The sequence below is a fragment of the Aotus nancymaae genome, unplaced genomic scaffold (genome assembly GCF_030222135.1).
Source record: "Aotus nancymaae isolate 86718 unplaced genomic scaffold, 86718_ANA_hifiasm-v0.15.2.pri h1tg000062l, whole genome shotgun sequence".
Lineage (NCBI taxonomy): Eukaryota > Metazoa > Chordata > Mammalia > Primates > Aotidae > Aotus > Aotus nancymaae.
The window spans coordinates 22,703,982-22,725,548 of NW_026988476.1; the positions used below are offsets into that span (position 1 = coordinate 22,703,982).

At 34.6% G+C, this 21,567-nt stretch overlaps 2 protein-coding genes across 3 annotated transcripts in view; one reads left to right on the forward strand and one right to left on the reverse strand.

Annotated features, from left to right (window-relative positions):
- GPR137C (G protein-coupled receptor 137C) overlaps positions 1-6,782 on the forward strand; it is an 82,821-nt gene extending 76,039 nt beyond the window's left edge. The window contains exons 4-7 of the mRNA XM_012451044.2: positions 524-673; positions 1,908-2,033; positions 2,201-2,319; positions 3,719-6,782. Of these exons, the coding sequence (XP_012306467.1) occupies positions 524-673; positions 1,908-2,033; positions 2,201-2,319; positions 3,719-3,896 (573 nt within the window). The 3' untranslated portion in view covers positions 3,897-6,782. The remainder of the gene's footprint in view (positions 1-523; positions 674-1,907; positions 2,034-2,200; positions 2,320-3,718) is intronic.
- Positions 6,783-7,272: 490 nt separating this feature from the next.
- The window catches only part of ERO1A (endoplasmic reticulum oxidoreductase 1 alpha), a 57,941-nt gene continuing 43,646 nt past the window's right edge, over positions 7,273-21,567 (reverse strand). For both annotated transcript variants that reach the window (XM_064365873.1, XM_064365872.1), the window contains 5 exons: positions 20,070-20,316; positions 19,251-19,320; positions 13,257-13,343; positions 13,036-13,169; positions 7,273-10,706 (listed from right to left, as the gene is read on the reverse strand). In XM_064365873.1, coding sequence (XP_064221943.1) covers positions 10,646-10,706; positions 13,036-13,169; positions 13,257-13,343; positions 19,251-19,320; positions 20,070-20,316 — 599 coding nt within the window. In that variant the 3' untranslated portion in view covers positions 7,273-10,645. The remainder of the gene's footprint in view (positions 10,707-13,035; positions 13,170-13,256; positions 13,344-19,250; positions 19,321-20,069; positions 20,317-21,567) is intronic.

The following is a 21,567-nucleotide window of genomic DNA, read 5'->3' on the forward strand; positions in this document are numbered from 1 at the left end:
AAGTACATGTGGGTGCCCAGAACATTTGCCACAAACATTATGTCATCAGTAGGGGACTAGCAACCACTCTCTAATTGAATCTAAAAGAATGAAAGCAAATAGCATAGGAACTCTTATCTCTATTCTAATTTTGTATCAGAAATTAAGTGTATCAAATGGACTAATGCTTCTACTTTCCATTCTTTTCTCATTATGACTACCTCTTTGATTAACATCAATTAAAGTTCAGATCTTTTGCCAACTTGTTTATTCATATATTATAAGGTAACCTTGGCAGAACAAATTCCTCCAGCTGTTTGGCAAGTTGGCAAAGAACTTACACATATTAATTTACACATATTAAACACAAGCAGTCCTAGGAATTGGAATTGAAAAGCAAGATAATCAAGAGTTTATTTCAACAGGTGCTCACTTAATGCTTTCTAGGAGTGCATTGCAAGAGGTAACCGTATTGTATGTACATGAATAGCTTGTCATGACAAATGTGGAGAATACTAAAGATGATGATTTTTATTTGTTTTAGGGTATGTCTTTGTGCCAGACTGTCGTCGTGGGCTCTGTAGTCATTCTTCTCTATTCTTCGAGAGCTTGTTACAATTTGGTGGTGGTCACCATATCTCAGGATACATTAGAAAGTCCATTTAATTATGGCTGGGATAATCTTTCAGATAAGGTAAATACCTATCACATATTGCCAGTTTAACAATGTGATAATTAACTTACCCTCAACTAGGAGAACACTGTAGTGCTTGACTTACAAACACATTTATGGAACCTCTGTCTACTGTCAGTAATCATACTTAAAGCTTTGTGTTTAAAAACCACAAGTGTCACATATACGTGTGACATTTGAAATCATTCTTCACAGATAACTTCTCCCAAAGGAGCATTTTCTCTCTCTCTCTCTCTTTTTTTTTTTTTTGGTACATAATAATAATGCCACAAACCTCTTGGTCATAAGCCAATTTTACTAATTTTTGTTAATGATGGCATTCAAATATTTCTAGATAAATGAATTGCCTATTGTTAGCCAGTGAATGTGGTCTTTGATTTGTTAGGAGGAAAGTAACTCATCACTGCCCAAGAACTGCATATAATCTTAATATTTGGTTCAGGTTTAGATGTTTAAATAATGGCTTTCATAAAAATCTGGCTTTATCAGTCTCATTAATGGGAGAGCATTCGTAGTTCCTTGGGTGTCCAGGTATTTGTTATAATTCCCAGTACTCTAGCTATGCATATTTAACCTTCCAGCATTCCCATCTGCTTCCTAAATGTACATTTTGACATAGCTATGCATCATATCTTTATAGTAATTTAGCTTGGTACTGAATTTAAGGCATCCTGCAGTATTATTTTTCATTTACCTTTCTAAAGTGAAAGAATTTTCACATATGGTTCCTTGTGGCAGATTCTCTTTACTCGCTTTTCCATTTCCCTCTCCCAACATCTGATAGAATAGGAACAAATTTAATATATAGATTAGGTCCCAAAGCATTTTTTAAGTAGAGCTGAGCTGAATGACTTAACATGTTACATTTTTCTACAGGTGTAAATCAGGGTAAGTGCTGTTATTTTGCCTGTGGAGCAGCTGGAACAGTAATGTCTTCAAAAGTCATTATGAGGCCTAAATATGAGATCACATCTTATTATCCGTATGCTAAAATTGTCATAAATGAATGCATTGAAAAAATTAACCACTTTTTATTCTTTGTAACTTGAAAGCATTTTATGTCTTTAAAGGATAAGTATCATTACATGAGAAACCACAAAACAGAAAATGTTAGAGTTTATGTGCTTGTAGTTGATACATTTTTATCTTACCTGACTTGAAACAAGTTAACTGTGGAGGTGATTGCTTATATATTAAACAGGTGTAAAAATTCTCTGCCATACTCTATTTACAGGCTCATGTAGAAGACATAAGTGGAGAAGAGTATATAGTATTTGGAATGGTCCTTTTTCTGTGGGAACACGTGCCAGCATGGTCGGTGGTATTGTTTTTCCGGGCACAGAGATTAAACCAGAATTTGGTATGATACCATAATATTCCCCAGTGCTTGTTCTCCTATTTTTTAAAATTATGGAACATTTATATTGATTTTCTATTTTTGGCAAAGGTTAAGACTAAAAATTATTATAGATTCTTCCTTAGTGGAAAAGTAAAATCATCATATGCCATCTAATACTTTGTTCACAGGCACCTGCTGGCATGATAAATAGTCACAGTTATAGTTCCAGAGCCTACTTTTTTGACAATCCAAGACGATATGATAGTGATGATGACCTGCCAAGACTGGGAAGTTCAAGAGAAGGAAGGTAGATGTAACAAAGCCACTTAACCTGCATTAGTATTGAAACTGATTGAAAAAAACAAATCTAAGCTTTAATCCAAATATGAAAAAAGGTGATTTGGTGGTACTATGTCAATAAATAAGATTGGCAATATTGGAGTTTAAAGCAGATGTTAAACCCAGGGTGGGACCTGCATTATCAGTAACTACCATCTGACTTAAAGCCTATATGCCTCTGAGCAAAAATGGTATAATTTTATATAATTTCGTTGGTTCAGAGCTGTTTGTGGGAGGAAATACTATTGTAGTGATTATGTATCTGTTTCCGTTTTTTTGTTTTTTTTTTTTTTTAATGAGACGGAGTCTTGCTCTGTTGCCCGGGCTCTGGTTTCGGCTTACTGCAACCTCCGCCTCCCGGGTTCAAGCGATTCTCCTGCCTCAGCCTCCCGAGTAGCTGGGAGTACAGGCAGGTGCCACCATGCCCGGCTAATTTTTTTTTTTTTTTTTTTTTTGAGATGAGTCTTGATGTGTCGCCAGGCTGGAGTGCAGTGGCACAATCTCGGCTCACTGCAACCTCCGCCTCCTGGGTTCAAGTGATTCTTCCGCCTCAGCCTCCCAAGTAGCTGGGACCACAGGCGTGTGCCACCAGGCCCAGTTAATTTTTGTATTTTTAGTAGAGACGGGGTTTCACCATGTTGGCCAGGATGGTCTCTATCTCTTGACCTCGTGATTTGCCCTCCTTGGCCTTCCAAAGTGCTGGGATTACATGCGTGAGCCACAGTGCTATTCAAAATCCAGAGAAACCCTAGATAAAACTCTTGGGACGCTTAACTGCCATAGGAAATCTCCCATGCCCTCCTTGTTTCAAAACTATTTCAAGTCCTTAAGTAATACACTATTGGCTGTGATTTGGACAAGGAGAAAAGCTTAATGCACACCTATATAGTGCTTTCAGCTTGATATGACATTTTCTGTAATCCTAACTTCATCTGGACAAGTTACATAACCTCAGTTTTTTGAGCCTGTTTTTCATCTGTAAGATAGGGATAATAGAACCTATCTCAGAGGTTGGTTGTGAGGATTAAGTGAATGTATATGTGTGTCTGCATACATATATACATACATAGATACCTTAGAGCCTAACACATATGGACTACATTATTATTATCATCTGACGATCAAGTTTTTTCATTTCTGATGGCATTTATTCATTCTTTTGTAACATAATGTGATACAGAATCCAGGATATTAGATAAAAGTCATTAAACCTGTAGAAAGGCATTATGTTATTTGACAAAGAACATATTTCAGTATATTTGATTGCTAACTATATTAAAAAATTCATTGAAAATGCCAAAAATTCAAATGTGACTTCTTATATTTTGATCATAGTCCTATGACTTCTTTGCCTTTTTTTGTTGCAGTTTACCAAACTCGCAAAGTTTGGGCTGGTATGGCACCATGGCTGGGTGTGGCAGCAACAGTTACACAGTCACTCCCCACCTGAATGGACCTATGACAGATACTGCTCCTCTGCTCTTTACTTGTAGTAATTTAGATTTGAACAATCATCATAGCTTATATGTGACACCACAAAACTGACAGCATCACCAAGTCATGATTCTTGAGTTGTTTTTCATGGATGTGTATATTCATTGTGTTCAAATTCCATCTACATAAACATTCCATTATCTGTTGCAACTGAAAACAAAATCTGGAAGTTTGGCTGTGTTTGGTAAAGAACAGAGCTGTTATTTTTGACATAGTAAAATGAAGTAAAATGGAAAGTTTGGAGTAGGAGAAAAGAGAGATTGCATCTTAAGGCACTTGATGGCCTCCAAAAATCCTGACTTTGGAACATCAAATGCATATGTGCACTTTTATCTTTGTTCTGAAAGAGTCACTGCAGTCCCCAAAGTCATATGCTAATGTTCACACTGAAATCTACTATATTGTACACCAAACTGGAAGGCAATTTTCCTATGAAAATCAAAGCCTGTATATTCAATGGTATGCTCTATATGGAAATCTTAATAAAAATTTTATAGTATGAACAGTGCACAGAGTTAAGGCATAAAAATGTATCATTCTTTATAAAAATCTTCTGAAATGTGTAATCATTGAAGACAGTTCTTTTAAGCATAATTTTAAAATGCCGACTGAAATTCAATCATTTTAAACAAATGATAGTAGTAATCCATTAGTTCTGACCAGCAATGTTCTTTGGAGAGCCACAATTTCAAGAGGAAAATATGCCAGTGAAAATTGTGTGGCTACTTGGAGTAGAATTGGTCAATTATTTTGTATACGATTGAGATATATGTAGGAGTTTAAGCATGACTTGAAGAAAGCAATAGTGACTTTTGCATAGGGAGATGTTGGTAGAAACTTCTTGGGACTAAACAAGTTTAGAGATTCATTTAAGAATCATTCACAAAATATTTAATTCTAAATTAAAACATAAATATATTTTCAAAAGCATTTGATTTATCTGAAGCATGATATAGCTGGTCTTACCTAGTAAATCAGGATTGTCCTCAGGTAAATGAAATCATGATACATTATTGCAGTGAACTCAAGTGCAATATTTTGTGAGACATATAATTCCTCCTATGATTTTCATATTTTTATATCTTGTATATGGGAAAAGCCAAATTAAATTGAATTCAAATTAATTCCAGCATTAGACTAAATGAGCAAATTTAAGTAAATGTACAAACTAGGTTAAGTATAAAACCACAGGCTAACAATATTGGAATACTTTTAAAATTATATTAAAACTGTCTTAAATGTCCCATCCCGAATCTAAAAAACAAAAAAGAAAATGGTAGGCTAATACAGAATTTTAAAATGCACTTTGTACCAGTGTCTATATGGAAAGTAGATGCTGAATACCTCAAATGCCAAGGGAACAAGCAACATTGGGAAGTTGTCACAACATGCTCAAAGACAACTAACTACAACTGTCTGCCATCTATTTCTTCAGAACTAGAACTAATACAACTATCCTTTGCTGTTTTATACTTTGATTACAATGCTATTTCCTCTCTTGGTTAAAATGTATTTCAACTTTTTAACAACTGATAGAATAACTTCACAAAAGTATAACATTAGATTGAAACCCTAAGGAAAAACTGAAATTGCTAATGCTTTTGATCTTTTGGGAGGCCAGTACACAGACAAATTTATTTATTTATTTTTTGAGACCAATTCTCACTCTGTCGCCCGGGCTGGAGTACAGTGGCGTGCTCTCGGCTCACTGAAACCTCTGCCTCCCGGGTTCAAGTGATTCTTCTGCCTCAGCCTCCTGAGTAGCTGGGACTACAGGAACATGCCATCACACCCAGCTAATTTTTGTATTTTTAGTAGAGACGGGGTTTCACAACATTGGCCAGGATGGTCTTGATCTCTTGACCTCATGATCTGCCCACCTGGGCCTCCCAAAGTGCTGGGATTACAGGCGTAAGCCACCTCGCTGGGCCAATTTCTTCTTTTTATGATACAAAATGACTTTGTATTCAATCAGAAGCATACACTTACGTTATTTTGAGTTTGTTTATAAGTTCTCTCATTGTAACCAAATTATTTAAAAATTAATAGTATAAAAAGTTAACCATGGTATTAACAGTGACAACAGTACATTTTTATTGCAACTTCAGTTGTTAGATTTCTTCTCAGAATGCTATTTTGCTAATAATGTTACGTATCTAATCATCTAGAACTGTCTGAAAAGATATGTTGCCTTTATTAATCCTTGGGGTTCAAGATAATAAAGTTTTTCTAGTAAGGCTTCCCTCGGTAATGTTCCTATTTGACCATATTAACAAAGATTACTTTTTTTTAATTTTCAGATAAAATAACTTGGTTCTTCCTGCTGCATAAGTTGATTGATTGCTCCAAATTTGAGATTTGTAAGTTTATTCGTATCACTGACTAGGTTACCCAAATTCTTGCATTTGTGTCCATAAACACATCTGACACATCACCAAAGACAAAGATACACTCTGGCCCAATCTTTGCTTAAAAATTCCAAAGCACTAGGAGCACTTTAAGTTTGGTCTCGAAAGGAGTTGTTTATAAAATCAAAGGGCTACCGATTCCCTGTTCATCCTGCACTGAAGCACATAATGACAATATCAAACCTTAATGTTCATTGATTAAAAAGTGAATTTCATTATTACGTGTGTAATTCTGTAGTGATTAGCAGTATTTGTTTTCATCATTTCACTTGGGTGGCCATTAATTTTTGAAACTTTTACCACTCATTGTAGTTGGTTGTAGTTTTATGGAAAATGTAATTTATAGCTAAAGTGGCTTTTTTATGCATAGCTGCCTTTTTTATTGTTTAACAGTGTTTCTCAGCTATATAATCAGTTTCAAACTGGTTGTAAAAGTATAGCTGTGGCCAATGAATGTATTTATTTGTTGTTTCACTAAATCGTAACAAAACACTACTATTAAAAATAAAAGTGTTTGTGCTTTTCTTTAGAGGTCTGGTTTTCTTCATCTCTCATAATGGACTATATTAAGTTTCTATCATATAAGGGTAAGAACCTAATGCTACCACAAAAAAAAGAAAAAACATCAGGAGTTACAAATGATAGTTTGCCTTTAGTGATCTCATAATTACTTACATCTGGATGTCGTATCGCTTAATGTTATATACCAATTTGATATTAAGTGCCATGGAGTTTAAAATGTCAATACATTATTAGTACATATTTATTCAAACATTAAGCTAAGAAAAATTGTTGTATGAAATAACTTATAACACCTCTCTCCTTCCCCTTAGAATCTTAAACAGGAATCCATTTGTCTACCTTATAATCCTGGAAAGGTATTCTTTGATTATTCAAGAAATTCCTCATTTGTTTTCATCATTTCACTTGGGTGGCCATTAATGACTTTTCCCATGAAAGAAGTTCCTTTTTATCCAGAATAGACCCCTTTCATGACCCACCAAAAACCACACCAAATATTGAATACAATTACAGCTTTATTGACCCCCTCAAGTGTACAAATCCTTGGGACTCTACTGACCCTTGCTTTAAAGTGAAGGGAGTGAAAGTATTTGGAATAAAGGTAGGACCTCTAATATAATAAAGATGTCACTTTAAAAGCAATTTAATCAACAAACGTTTATTAAACGTTCATATGCCAAAAACTATGCTGTGGAGATGCAAAAAATAAAAAGGTTCCTTTTCCTGCCCTTAATGAGCTCACATTCTAGGAAAGAAGACTTCTGAAAAATAAAACAATACAGTACAATTTAAGTGACACACAGTAGAGGTAGGTTGTAATTACAGTGGTGACACAAAGAGGAAGTTGGATGATTCTCCTTGAGTGGAACAAGGGAGATTTCACAGAGGAGATGCTTATGTCAGGCCTGCAAGATGCATAGGAATTTTTGAAGTGGGGAAGGATGACTAGCACACATGAGGCAAAGAGTACAGCATTTACCAAGGCAGGAGGCCTGGCCATATGGGGCTTCTGAAAAACTGTGAGTCTGACCAGAACATTCAGTGGAGGAAGCACATCACACATAAGACCTTGTACATCAAACAGAGGAGTTTGGCTTTCTCCTGAAAGTTCCTGAAGTCACTGAAGGGTATTAAGCAGGGAGTAACATTGTCAGAGTGCTTCTAGAAAACCTAGTCTGTTAACATCGGGTTGCAACAGAGAGGAGACCAGCTAGGTACAGGAGGCAGGTTAGTGTAGTACTGTAGGTATTAATAATAGCAATGAAGATGAAAGATAGCGATGCATCAGAGAGGTGGAGATAAAATCAGAACTTAGACACTAAATGATAGGGGGAAGGAGAGGAGAGGCATTAGCCTAGAAAACTTAGAATATAATGGTTCTAAAATTAGCCCAAGTAAGGAACAGAGGCATTAGAGTAAGTTTTGGAGAGAATAAATGTTTTAAGACACAAAAAGGTGTCTGTGGAACCACCAAGTAAAGTGCAACAGGCAGATGGATTGAGTTTGGCTAAAGGATTTAGGAATCACTAAATTGAAATTACCCAAGCGTGAGAAGTGGTGTTATGATTAAGAGAGAATAAATGAAAGTCTGAGGAATAACATTTAAGGAATAAACAAGGCCAAAAGGGGGGTCGGGGGGCGGGGGTGGTCAGCAGTGAGCAAAATATAAGAAATCAAGGGAATCTCTAAAGTAGGGGTCGTCAACAATGTCAAATACAGAAAAAAAAAGTCAAATAATAGCTTGTGAACTAAACTGTGGATTTAGAATTAAGATTTTAGACTTCACAGGAAGGGGTTGTTAAGAACTAGAGCCAAATGGCAGATTTCAGTTAAGGAGCTGGTGGAAGGTGACAAAGTGGAAGTAGGAATATTCCTCCAAAAAGACTGACTGTTTAAAAAAAAAAAAAAAATTGAAGGAAGGCATAAAATGAGAGAGAGGGATACACAAAAAATGGCCATTTGAATCCACTACTGTATTTTATAGAGAGTGATTACAGTCTTTTGAGTCTCCAAGAAGAACGACTTAATCAGTGGGTTAATGTCTATCTTTTTCTGCCTTAGAGAAAATGAAGCGGCAAAGGAAAATAGGATACATTGTTAAACTTACTTCTGTGATTATTCATTTAAAATATACTGAATACATATACATAATATATACATTCATCCAACAAATATTTATTAGATACTAAGTGTGCTTGGCACTGTACCAGGCCTTAGGGACACAGAGAAGAAAAAGTATACAACAGTGTAGACTGATGTTTCTTAACCACTATATAAATAAATCCTGCTCTACTAGTAATGTGACATTTCAACATGTTATACCTGATAAGACATATGTAAAGAGGGCACATGATTTTGAGGTATATAGCTCCTTTTTCTCTACAATTACCATGTGATATAAATTCCTAAACCCCTTTAAATAGTTTTATAAATGAAGAGCTTCCCCTAATGAAACCCTCCTAAAATTACAGTTCAGTTTTAGGGAGACAATGGAAATGAACTTCGTGTATAAAAAACAAAAATTAAGCCAGGTATGGTGGCATGCACCTGTATTCCCAGCTACTTGGGAGGCTGAGGTGGGAAGATCACTTCAGCCCAGCCCAGGAGTTCAAGTCCAGCCTGGGCAACATAGCAAAACCTTGTCTCTTTAAAAAAAAAAAAAAAAAAAATTGATAAAATAAATAGCCTACCCTATTACTATACACATCAAGCATAAAAGGGGCAACAAAACTCAAAAAGAACTTTAGAATGGAACTTGAAATTATTCTTCATTCTAAGGCTTATGGTATTATAGTGCCAGAACTGCAGGAGGTTTTTTTTTCCAAGAAAATTATTTTTAGAAATTATTCAGTATTACCCTGAAGTATTTAGGATTAAAGGGGCAAGATGCCTGTAACTGACTTTCAAATGATTGAAGAAAACCTTGTGTGTGTTTGCGTGTACAGAAAAAACATAAAAGATAAAGCGCATATGAACAATTAGTGAATCTGGGTAAGAGAGTTCTTTGTACTTAATTTCGAAACTTTTCTGTAAATTGAAAATTATATAAAAATAAAAAGTGCTCCCAAAATTTTATTTAGTATTAGGGAAAGTATTTTGAGAATAAATATATAATCTATTCAACTTTTCACAATGTTTAGAAATCTCCTGTGCCTTTGAGTTGTTATTGTACCTTTCTACACACAAAAACAACTCAATCAAAATAGCAGTGTAATTCTAAAAGTGATTTGTTTTATACCAATGTATTTTAAAATTGCCAGATAAAATACAAGACTCCCACTTAAATTTGAATTTCAAACAGATAATTTTTTAGTATAAGTTATTAAATTCCAGGTATTCCATGTAACATACTTACATTAAAAAACTAGTTGTTTATCTGAAATTCAAATCTAACTGGGCAATCTTTATTTTTATTTGCTAAATCTGGCAACGCTAAATGTATTGAAAAATTCTACGTTGTTAATTATGGGTCATTCATGAACCTCCTTAGCATCTTCCTATTAAATGCTTGTCACATTAACATAGTTTTATTTATATTACATCTTATTACACAAAATGGTAGTTTGAGAGACTTAGAACATTCACTTACTTTTATCATATATGAATCTGATAATTCTCCCTTTATTCAATATTAAACTTTAAAATTTGTACCACATTATCAAAGTATTACTTTTACTCACGGTCATATTATACATAGACTTAACACAATTTTTAAAAATTTGTTTACTTAAAACAATATAATTCTCCTTTACAAAAACAACTTTATATAAAATGTTTGGCTTAAGACTGTCATTGCTATTATGCCTTTGAATAAAATTCCACTCTTTGGCCTCCATTGTCCAGAAACAGGCACATTTCAGCTTGTTTTCTTTAATGAATATTTTGTAACAAGTTCCTGAAGTTTTCTAATTCTTTCACACTTGTAGAAATTCTGTAATCAAAAATATTTCACTCAGAAACCACCTTAGGTACATTTTCTCTGTAAAAGTTATTCACTTTGCATTTCAAAACAGAACATTTTTAATATATTTCAATAAATTTAAGGTGCATAAATGATTTAATGTATTGTAATATATTTTAGTTCTTAATTTGACATGGTAAAACTATTATTGTCCATAAATTAGTTATTTTAAAATTATTTAAATATGTAAGTATGCCAGGTGCAATGATTCACTCTTGCAATCCCAGTACTTTCTAAGGCCAAGATGGGAGAACCGCTTGAGGTCTGGAATTTAAGACCAGCTTGGCCAACATAGGGAGACCCGGTTTCTTCCAAAAAATTTAAAAATTAGCCAGGCATGGCTGTGTGCACCTGCAGTCCCAGCTACTTGGGAGCCCGAGGTAGGAGAACTGCTTGAGTCCAGGAGTTCAAGGTTTCAGTGAGCTATGATCATGCCACTGCACTCCAGCCTGGGCAACACAGCCAGGTCCTCTCTCTAAAAAAAAAAATCCTTTCAAATAAATAAAATAGCCAGGTGCAGTAGCTCATGCCTGTCTGTAATCCGAGCACTTTGGGAGGCCAAGGCAAGTAGAGCACTTGAGTCCAGCAATTTGAGACCAGCAAGGGCAATGTGGCAAAACCCTGTCTCTACAGAAAAAAAAAAAAAAATTAGCCAGGCATGGTGATGTATGCCTGTATTCCAGCTACTCAGGAGACTAAGGCGGGAGAATCTATAGAGCCTAGGAGGCCGACGTTTCAGTGAGCTGATCACATCAGTCAATCAATCAATCAATCAATTAAATACATAAGTATGAGATATATAGGTATTAAAACACGTATTTTAAGTATTCATAAGTATGTTCGCTTAGTATTAAAGTATATGAGCATTTGGTGTAAAATTAAGTATACAAATATTATAATATTTAGGTATAAGTATTCATAAATATATTAATATTCTTACTATTAAAGTATGTAGGCATAAAGTATATAAACACAGAAATATAACTATATGTATTTTTAAATGCCTAAGTATATGAATACTTAAAATACACAATATTTAGTAAATTTAGAAAGAATCAAAGCTATTGGCTTATAAAGAATAAAAATATTAAATGTGTGACCACATTGCTTTCACTCATGTTTGTAAATTTTGTTCCTTAAGTGTACTTAGCTCTGCTCTCTATCATGAAAAGACAGTAATCAATGAAATATTAACTATTAAGCCCCTGGATGCTAGAGACACAATTTTGAAAGTCAATTATTTCAAGCCCAAAATTGTAGTTTTTTTTTTAAATGAGGAAATGTTGTCCTTTAAAAAAAGTTAATTTTTATAAATCTCAGCATTTTTTGCATGATAGGGCATAAGGAAATGCATCTATACTTAAATATTTTAATGTAAATTCCTTATTTCATGCTTTTCTTTAATCATTTTATGGGAAATTATTTTTAAAAGAGTTATTAACCTTTTGATATAATGGTGAATTAACAGAGATTCACATGTACACCTATATTAAACATGATTTTTCTAGCACCATCACAAAAATAATTGGATAGCAAAAAACAAAATCTGCTTTTAAACAATTTTTAATGTAGAAATTCCATAAGATGAATACTGAAATACAGCATGCTCCACCACACCTGGCTAACTTTTGTATTTTCAGTAGAGTTGGCCAGGCTGGTCTCGAACTCTTGGCCTCAAATGATACACCTGCCTCGGCCTCCCAAAGTGCTAGGATTACAGGCATGAGCCACCGTGCCCAGCCCTAATTATGATCATAAAATAGATGAAAATAAAGAACATCATGTACTAATTGTATATGTCTACATACTTGAGTTATTTCATAATATCCTGTAATTCTGTAATGAAATGGTTTCTTTAGAAAGAATATTCCTGGCTGGGCACGGTGGCTCATGCCTGTAATCCAGCACTTTGGGAGGTCGAGGCTGGCAGATCACCTGAGGTCAGGAGTTCAAGACCAGCCTAGTCAACATGGTGAAACCCTATCTCTACTAAATATAAATTAAAAAATTAGCCAGGCATGGTGTCATGCACCTGTAATCCCAGCTATCCGGGAAGCTGAGGTGGGAGAATTGCTTGAACTCAGAAGGTAGAGGTTGCAGTAAACTGAGATCACACCACTGCACTGCAGCTTGGGCTACAGAGCAAGACTCTGTCTCAAAAATAAATAAATTAATTAATTAATTAATTAATTTAAATAAAATGAAAAAGATATTCCTTACCCAGGTTTTTTCTGAGAGCATATATGTTGCTTTAGACTTACTTGGCTAGCAGAAGCAATTTCAGAACATTCAAACTAACCTTCCAAATGCATTGAATAATGATACTATTTCTTGTCTGGTTAGATGGAATTCATAACTGGGTCCACTTTCTGGCATATTTGCTATCAATTTCTCTGAAAACAAGATCTTCAGAGCAGTGCCCAAACCCTGAGTCTATAACAGAAATAAGAAAAAAAGAAAAATTAGAAAATTATTCATGCAAAGGGTAAATGAGAAATAGGAATGGCTAGATTTGCTTACCTGAAGCTTTCCCCACAGACGACATTTAAAACAACCAACACAATCCATGATTCTTGAAATATTTCTAAAATGCAGTCGAAAGTCCTCCTGAAAACAATGTAACAAAATTTTATTAAGATGTAATATACAGTCAATTAATATTTTCTGAGTGCCTTCTATGTGCCTAACACTGTACAAGGTACTATAGGGTACCAAAAAGGAGAACATTCATTGATTCTAAAAACCAGCATCATTACATATACAATCTCATTTAATCTTCACAGCAAATCCAAAAGTAGGTATTATTATAATCTGCACCTAATGAATGTAAAAAAAAATAAGATTCAGAGTTTTTAGGTAACTTGCCTAAATTCCCAAATCTAGTAAACAAAAAACTTAGAACCCAGCTCCCCCTGACTCCAAAGCTAAACTATCTGCAAAAATATACAAAGTAACTTTGTCAAGGTGTCCATTGTAGGTGATTAACTATACGTCAACAGGTGGAGAAAGGAGGGTGAGGCAGGGTTAGAGGGCATCATTTACCAAAAGGAATGAAGGAAGGGAAGGAGGGAGGGAAGAAGGCAAAAATGGAAAGGAAAAAAAAAATCCTTTCGTTTCTTAACAGTTCAACTACAGCCCTTCTTTCTGGTATGAATCAGGTAAAAAACCATATCTTCTTTTGTTAATATTAATATTACTATTAACATGCAAAAATATACAAAATATAGTGAACGCCATGTATCCATTATCAAGTTTTAGAAAAAAACGTCAGAAGTACCATTGAAGGCCCTCAAGTTATCTCTCAAGTACCATATCCCATCCCCTCTACCACTACACTACATTTGGCATTTATTGTTCCCTTTTTGTTTTTATGCTTTTAATACATACATATACATCCATGAACCTTAGAATATTGTATCATTTATAATAGGGTGACATGCATCCAGCTGATCTAAATGTGGTATATGTCCTTAAGGAATATGTAAAAAGAAGGGAAGCCAAGAACACATCCTTCTTTTACTCCAGTGGAAATTACCAATTGATCCTCCAAGTGACTCCTGTCCTGGATAAAGAGAAGAATCCCACGCTTACAGTATTCTTAGCAGGAAATTTGACATACATCTCAGATAGAAGATCCATTATACAAATTGGCCTATAATTTAGGGAACACATAGTTTTTTGTTTTTTTTTTTTGAGACAGAGTCTCACTGTTGCCCATGCTGGTTCAAGCAATTCTCTGCCTCAGCCTCCAGAGTAGTTGGGATTACAGGCATCTGTCACCATGTCTGGCTAATTTTTGTATTTTTAGTAGAGACAGGGTTTCACCATCTTGGCAAGGGCTAGTCTTGAATTCTGACCTCGTGATCCACCTGCCTCGGCCTCCCAAATTGCCAGGATGACAGTCATGAGCCACTGTGCCTGGCCTGTATTTTTTCTTTTTTTAAAGTGATAAACCACACAGTGGGCTCAACCAGATGAGGACAGGACTACAAATCTAAAATAGGAATAAATCAATGACTGGAACTCACTATTCAAAGCAAACCTTAATTTGCTGTGGAGACAGACTTTTCCAAGATGTTTTATTCAGCTTGTAACTTTCAAATAGCTGTAATATGTAAAAGACTTTTAATAGGATCCCAGATGTAATATCCTTATTAATTAAGACAAAGCCCAAATTGTTCACTGTTACCGTATCTTAATAATAATCTCTATCTTGGTTTCAGTACCTGTTCAGTAAGAGTTACTAATTTTTTTATTTTTATGACCACATGACATCCAAGCAAGAGGTACTAATTTTAAACCTACTTAAAAAAAAACTAACCAATAATATTACTCTACAAAGATTCTGTGATTTGATTTTAGGTTTCCTTTAAACTAGAGCTTTGACCAAAACTTACAGAAAAATAATACTTTTAACAATAGTAACAGAGTAATAAAATTACTCTAAAAAACATGTTCCCATCCTATGAGCTGTTGACTTCTAGAAGACTTAAGAATTAGGATCTACAAAATCCACATGGAGACAAGACTGCATACAGACAGAATAAACAGCTCCCACAAATGCACTACAAATTTCCAAATGGATAGAAATGTTATGATAATAAAACCAACTTTTACTTTAAAAGTGTTACTAAATGCATGATGGCTTTTTGGCAATTATATTTTCAAAATCAACAGATACTAAAAATACTCTGTCATGAGAAGAGGCCTTGAAAGTTTCTGAGTATAAGAGACTCTCATACCTGTGAGAGTTGGAAGCCTCTGTTCTAAAAGAGTGTGCTTGCTTTTGTAGACACTATCTAATTTCAATGTTTGATTCTACATTAATTCAAATACTTAAATGTGACAGCTCTTGAGTAAGTCTTTGTATGACATGTACAGAGGACAGGCATGGCTGCTTACAATAGCCAAATTAACGTTGTAAGATTAAAACCAAGCACATCAAAGAGCATGCATCTTCTGCTTAAGTGAACCTAATATGCGAGGGCCAAATTAATAAGCTAGAAATTTACTAGATCAAATTAGTAAAAATTAGTAAGGATTTTACGGGAGAAAATCCTTGTGACTTCCACAAATAACAATCATGTACAATAACCTGAGTATATCCCCGAATTATCTCAGATTGGAAAAATGTATGGTCCTTAAAATAACCAGAACCTAAATCACTTACAGATTTTCCTGCTTTAGACATACAGTTTTAGGTCATTACTTTAAATTACAGCCAGTCAACAGAATGAATGATCAAGCATGCTGTGATTTATATTCAGTGAAACCAACTGACCAATTCTCGCCCAAATTCTCAAATACTTTATAAGTCTTCAAATGAGATCCTATTCTATTTGAATTGAATGCTGAATAATTATCCTTCATGCAAGTCCTCTATTTCTAACCATACGTTGATAGGGTATTACGGAAACAAGATGAGATTTTAAAAATTGATGTATGACTGTTCAAATCCACATTTACCAGAAACTACTTTTTAAAAAAGTAAATCTCTGATATTAGCATGTTTTGTTTTTCACATCTTTTCTGTAAAAGATTCAGAAAAATTCTGTTACATAAAGACTCTCCACCTAGACTTCATAGAACATTAAAGGTGAGTGTTTGAGTTTTGATCAAATTAAAACACTGAGAAATATTTCTAATCTGCACAATTTAAAAAGAGCTGATGCCAGAACACTTTCCAATAAAGCAGCAAGTAAACTTTAAAAAAAAGGAACATATTGAAAATAGTAGGAAAAAAGAAGTCTTATTACAGCATCTTCCCCCTCACTTTCTAGTTCCTGGAAGCTGTTTAGGCAGATTATATAAGCACTGAGGTATGTATTTGTAGCAAGAATGCTTCAAGTAGGAGGTAGATGGGAAGTCAAGAATAACTATTATCTAACAGCAAAAAAACTGAGTGCAAAAAATCAGGTTCCTTCATTACAGAAAGAAAGAATAAGAAGCAGAGGAAGATTTTTGTAAATATTTTGATGAAATCAGGCTGGGTGTGGTGGTGCCTCACACCTGTACTCCTAGCACTCTGGGAGGCTAAGACAGGAGGATTATTTGAGGCCAAGAGTTCAAAACCAGCCTGGGCAACATAGTGAGACGCCCCCCCGCCCCCGACTCAACGAAAAATTTTAAAAGCAGGACATGGTGGTGCTAGCCAGTAGTTCTAGCTACTCAGGAGGCTGAGGTGGAAAGATGGCTTGAAACGAGGAGTTACAGGCTGCAGTGAGCTATGATCGTGCCTCTGCATTTCAACTTTGGTGACAAAATAAGACTTTATCTCCTAAAACGACAAAAATACATATATATATAATAATATATGAAATCAGACACAGATATATATAGAAATCTCTCTATATATGTGTGTATATCTATCATGGCTAGTATCTTTATTAAGACAAAGCCCAAATTATTAATGTTAATTGTTACCATATCTTAATATTCTCTATCTTGTGTTTCAGTACCTATTCAGTAAGAGGTACTTTTATTTATTTATTTATTTATTTATTTATTTTTTTTTTTGAGACGGAGTTTCGCTCTTGTTACCCAGGCTGGAGTGCAATGGCACAATCTCGGCTCACCGCAACCTCCGCCTCCTGGGTTCAGGCAATTCTCCTGCCTCAGCCTCCTGAGTAGCTGGGACTACAGGCACGCACCACCATGCTCAGCTAATTTTTTGTATTAGTAGAGACGGGGTTTCACCATGTTGACCAGGATGGTCTCGATCTCTTGACCTCGTGATCCACCCGCCTCGGCCTCCCAAAGTGCTGGGATTAAAGGCGTGAGCCACCGCGCCTGGCCACTTTTATTTATTTTTACTACTTTTTTATGACCAGATAACATCCAAGCAAGAGGTACTACTTTTAAACCTACGTTTAAAAAACTACCCAATATTACTCTACAAAGATTCTGTGATATACATATATGATTTCATGTGTGTGTGTATGTATGTGTGTGTGTATTTATATGTAGTTCTGAGGGCCACCTGCCTTTACTTACCAGAGTAATATAATTTTACTTGACCCTCTCTGGAAATCCCTTGAGAGCGGAAGTTCTCTTTCCTTTTAATGACAAAATATCATGCTCTGCATAGTGTGTAATAAATCTTTCTGATAATGTTTGATATTTCTAGTATTATGAGGCAAATTCATACTCAGAGATAGTCTTGCCTGAGGTTAGACCCTATTAAGAGGCAAGGAAATGACCAGACCCCATTCTGTGGGGTATCGAATCTGTTCTTTCCCCAACTGCACACTGGTAATCACAACTGTCATTAATTCCCAGTGAATAAGATGAATGGCAGGGGGTGCAATGGCTCACACCTGTAATCCTAGCACTTTGGAAGGCTGAGGTGGGAGGACCACTTGAGCCCAGGAGTTCAAGACCAGCCCGAGTAACATAGCAAGACCCCGTCTCTACTTAAAAAAAAAAAAAAAAATTAGCCAGGCATGGTGGTACATGCCTGTGGTCCCAGCTACTCAGAAAGCTGAAGCAGGAGGATTGCTTGGGCACAGAATGTCAGGGTAGCAGTGAGCCATGATCGTATCACTGCACTCCAGCCTGGGTGACAGAGTGAGATCCCATCTCAATAACAATAAAAAAAGATGAATGACAAAACATCACACTGTACCTTCTCCCACTAACAAGAATCTTTTAATTTAACCAATATCATCTTGAGAATTTTCTTCAGCAAAACATAGACTACTATGCTACTCATGCAATGGATCCATTCCCTTTATTACCTCTATTTATTACATGAGATCATCAATGGGAAAGACATCTAGAAAGTGTAGCAATATACAGATAGCAGCTGTTACTTTGAATATAATGCAAAATAGACCTGAAGTGGCACCTGCCTTTCAACTTGATTTTTTTTGAGGAAAAGAAAGATTATGACTGATTTTTCCTATAATTTCAAGATGTATATCAAGATTTACTGTTAGGTATAAATATGTTTATTTTTTAATTAACAAAAACTGCCTATGTTTATGGATACAAATGTGATGTTTAATGTAAGTTTGTACAATGTGAAGTGATTAAATCAGACTAATTAACAAATCCATCACCTCACATACATAATCATTTTTCATATAGTGGAAACCTTTAAATCTACACTTTCGGCAATTTTGCAATATACATTGCATTACCATAGTTACCATTATATGCAGTAAATCACTATATCTTATTCCCCTTAACTGAAACTTTGTACCCGAGGATCAACATCCCCTTTTTCCCCATCCACCCTCCACTCCCAGCCTGCGGTAATCATCATTCTACTCTCTACTTCTTTTTTTTGTTAATTAAAGACAGGGTTTCACACAATGTTGCCCATGCTGGTCTTGAACTCCTGGACTTAAGCAATCCTCCCACCTCTGCCTCCCAAAGTGCTGGGATTAGAGGCCTGAGCCACCGTACCTAGTCTACTCTCTACTTCTATGAGTACTATATATATGGGTTTATATTCATATCTGCATAAATGTTAATCAGTCTGTATCTAACAATTAAGTATAAAATAATTACCTTTAGTTTGTGTGCTTCCTTTTTATCCCCAGCAAAAAATGAATTTTCATCAAAATGCAAAGGAAATGACCTGCATTTTAAAACAGAGAATATTTATTTTCATGTGTTATAAATATTAAAAGTCCTACTAATACAACATTTTACTGATCGTGATAAATAAAGAGGAAAAAACATAGTAAAACCAACACTCCGATGTCCCAAAACAAATTCTTATCCTCAAACCTCAAATCTAGATTCTAATTGTATAAGATAGAAATTTGACCCCAGGTCCAATTTGTTCAAATAAACATGAAAATAATAGAAGTATTAAATAATGAAAGAATGGCTCTTAAAACTAAAAATGTGTGCCTTTCAGTACCCACGTCAAAATAAAAACAAAAGCAAAATTCAATTCGAAAAGACCTACAAGCAAAATTAACTTTTAATTATGTTCTAAATCGTCTTCCTTTCTCTAAATGAATATTTAAAAAATTGAGGCAGCGCACAGTGGCCTGTGCCTATAATCCCAGGACTTTGGGAGGCCAAGGTAGGTGGATCACTTGAGCCCAGGAGTTCAAGACAATCCTAGGCAACATGGCAAAACCCCATCTCTACAAAAAACACAAAAATTAGCCTGGCGTAGTGGTTTGCACATATAGTCCCAGCTACTTGGGCTGACATGGGAGGACTGCTTGAGCCCAGGAGAACAAGGCTGCAGTGAGCCATGATCCTGCCACTGCACTCCAGCCTGGACATCTCAAAAAAAAAAAAAAAAAAAACTTATCTTGTACATTCCCCCTCACTCTTCTATTAATGTATAAATTCTAATATATAATTTACTTGATTTCATGAAGTATTTCCAGAAGTAACATTTTGTTTTCCTCATCCTGAATTTTATTTCCAGTAAAGAGCTGAAAATCTGAGCGCTCGAAGAATGGTAACACTTTGGATAAAGCCCTTAGTTCTATTAAGTAGAGAAAGTACAAGTTCTTAAGCCTTCTTGGACCTTCTCCTTCAGTCAAAATTCCATCAAATCGCTGTTGAAATTCTGTAATGTTGTGTCCCCATTTCTTTTCTAACCAGGTCTCTAAGAAGGAAGAAGAATTAAGTATTAAAAACTGAATTTGATAATTAAGTAATTTTTACTTTAAGCAGATTATTCATGCCTGTAGAAGTTAATTTCATTTTGCATTTTAAATTATATAATAATAACCACCAAGAAAATGCTTTTTCAGAATTTAGCCTTTAATAGTTTTATATTAATATTTTATTTTCTAGAACCCATCCTTAAAATGAATTCAATGTTTTACTGAGAAAGCAAGTCTTACTAATAATAGAAATAATTCTTAATTTTTGTGGGTACATAGTATCTATTTATGCCACATATGGCATATTTTGATACAGGCATATAATTTATGTATTAATCACATCAGGAAAAATGAAGTTTTCATCACCTCTAGCATTTATATTTTGTATTACTAACCAATTCTACACTTTTAGTTACTTTAAGATGTACAATTAAGTTGCTATTGACTACAGGGTTGTTTTTATGGGTATAATAAAAATTATCTACAAGTATAAATAAAATCCTGAGTCTTAAAATTCTGAGTTCTGCTCTAAAATTTAAAATAAAAATTGTTATGTATTTTTCTTTGAACATGTCGTCTCTCTGCCTGCAAACATACAGAATTTTAGTTTTGATTTACATACAGTTAGCTATGCACATACATTATTCTAAAAATAAAGCTCAGGTGCAAGAAAATGATAGAGTAAGTGTGTTTGTGTGAGTATCAGTTTGTACCTATTTTCAGAAGAATAGAGCAATATTGGAACAAAGGATATATTTTAATAAGGTGACTAATTTACTAGAAAACTGAAAACCTCAAAAATGCTGAAAGCAAATCTATACTCTGCTTTTGATTGCATTCATTACTGTAAAATCTTCTGACTTATGATTCAGAATCTCCCCATAAAAATTTTCTGTTTTTCCTTGCTTGGTACTCATGCTAGACCTATAATTTTCTTGTCTCTTATAATTTTTTTCTTTTATAGTTTATGAGGTATTCATTATGTGAGCTGGTCATGACTAATAAGAATGATTTTTATAAAATTTACTAGTGTACACAAAACAATTTTTAGATGTACTTCCAAAATTGTGTATTATATTTTATTTAATTAGGACATTCCATTTGTTCTTTTAATTGTAGAATTTTACATAAGCCTTTTTTTTTTTTTACTTATTTTGTTCTCATTATAATTGACATAAGTAAATTTATATATTTATTGAGCCAATTTGTTCAAGTAAGAACTAGGGATGCCTTGTAAGTCATGGAGATGT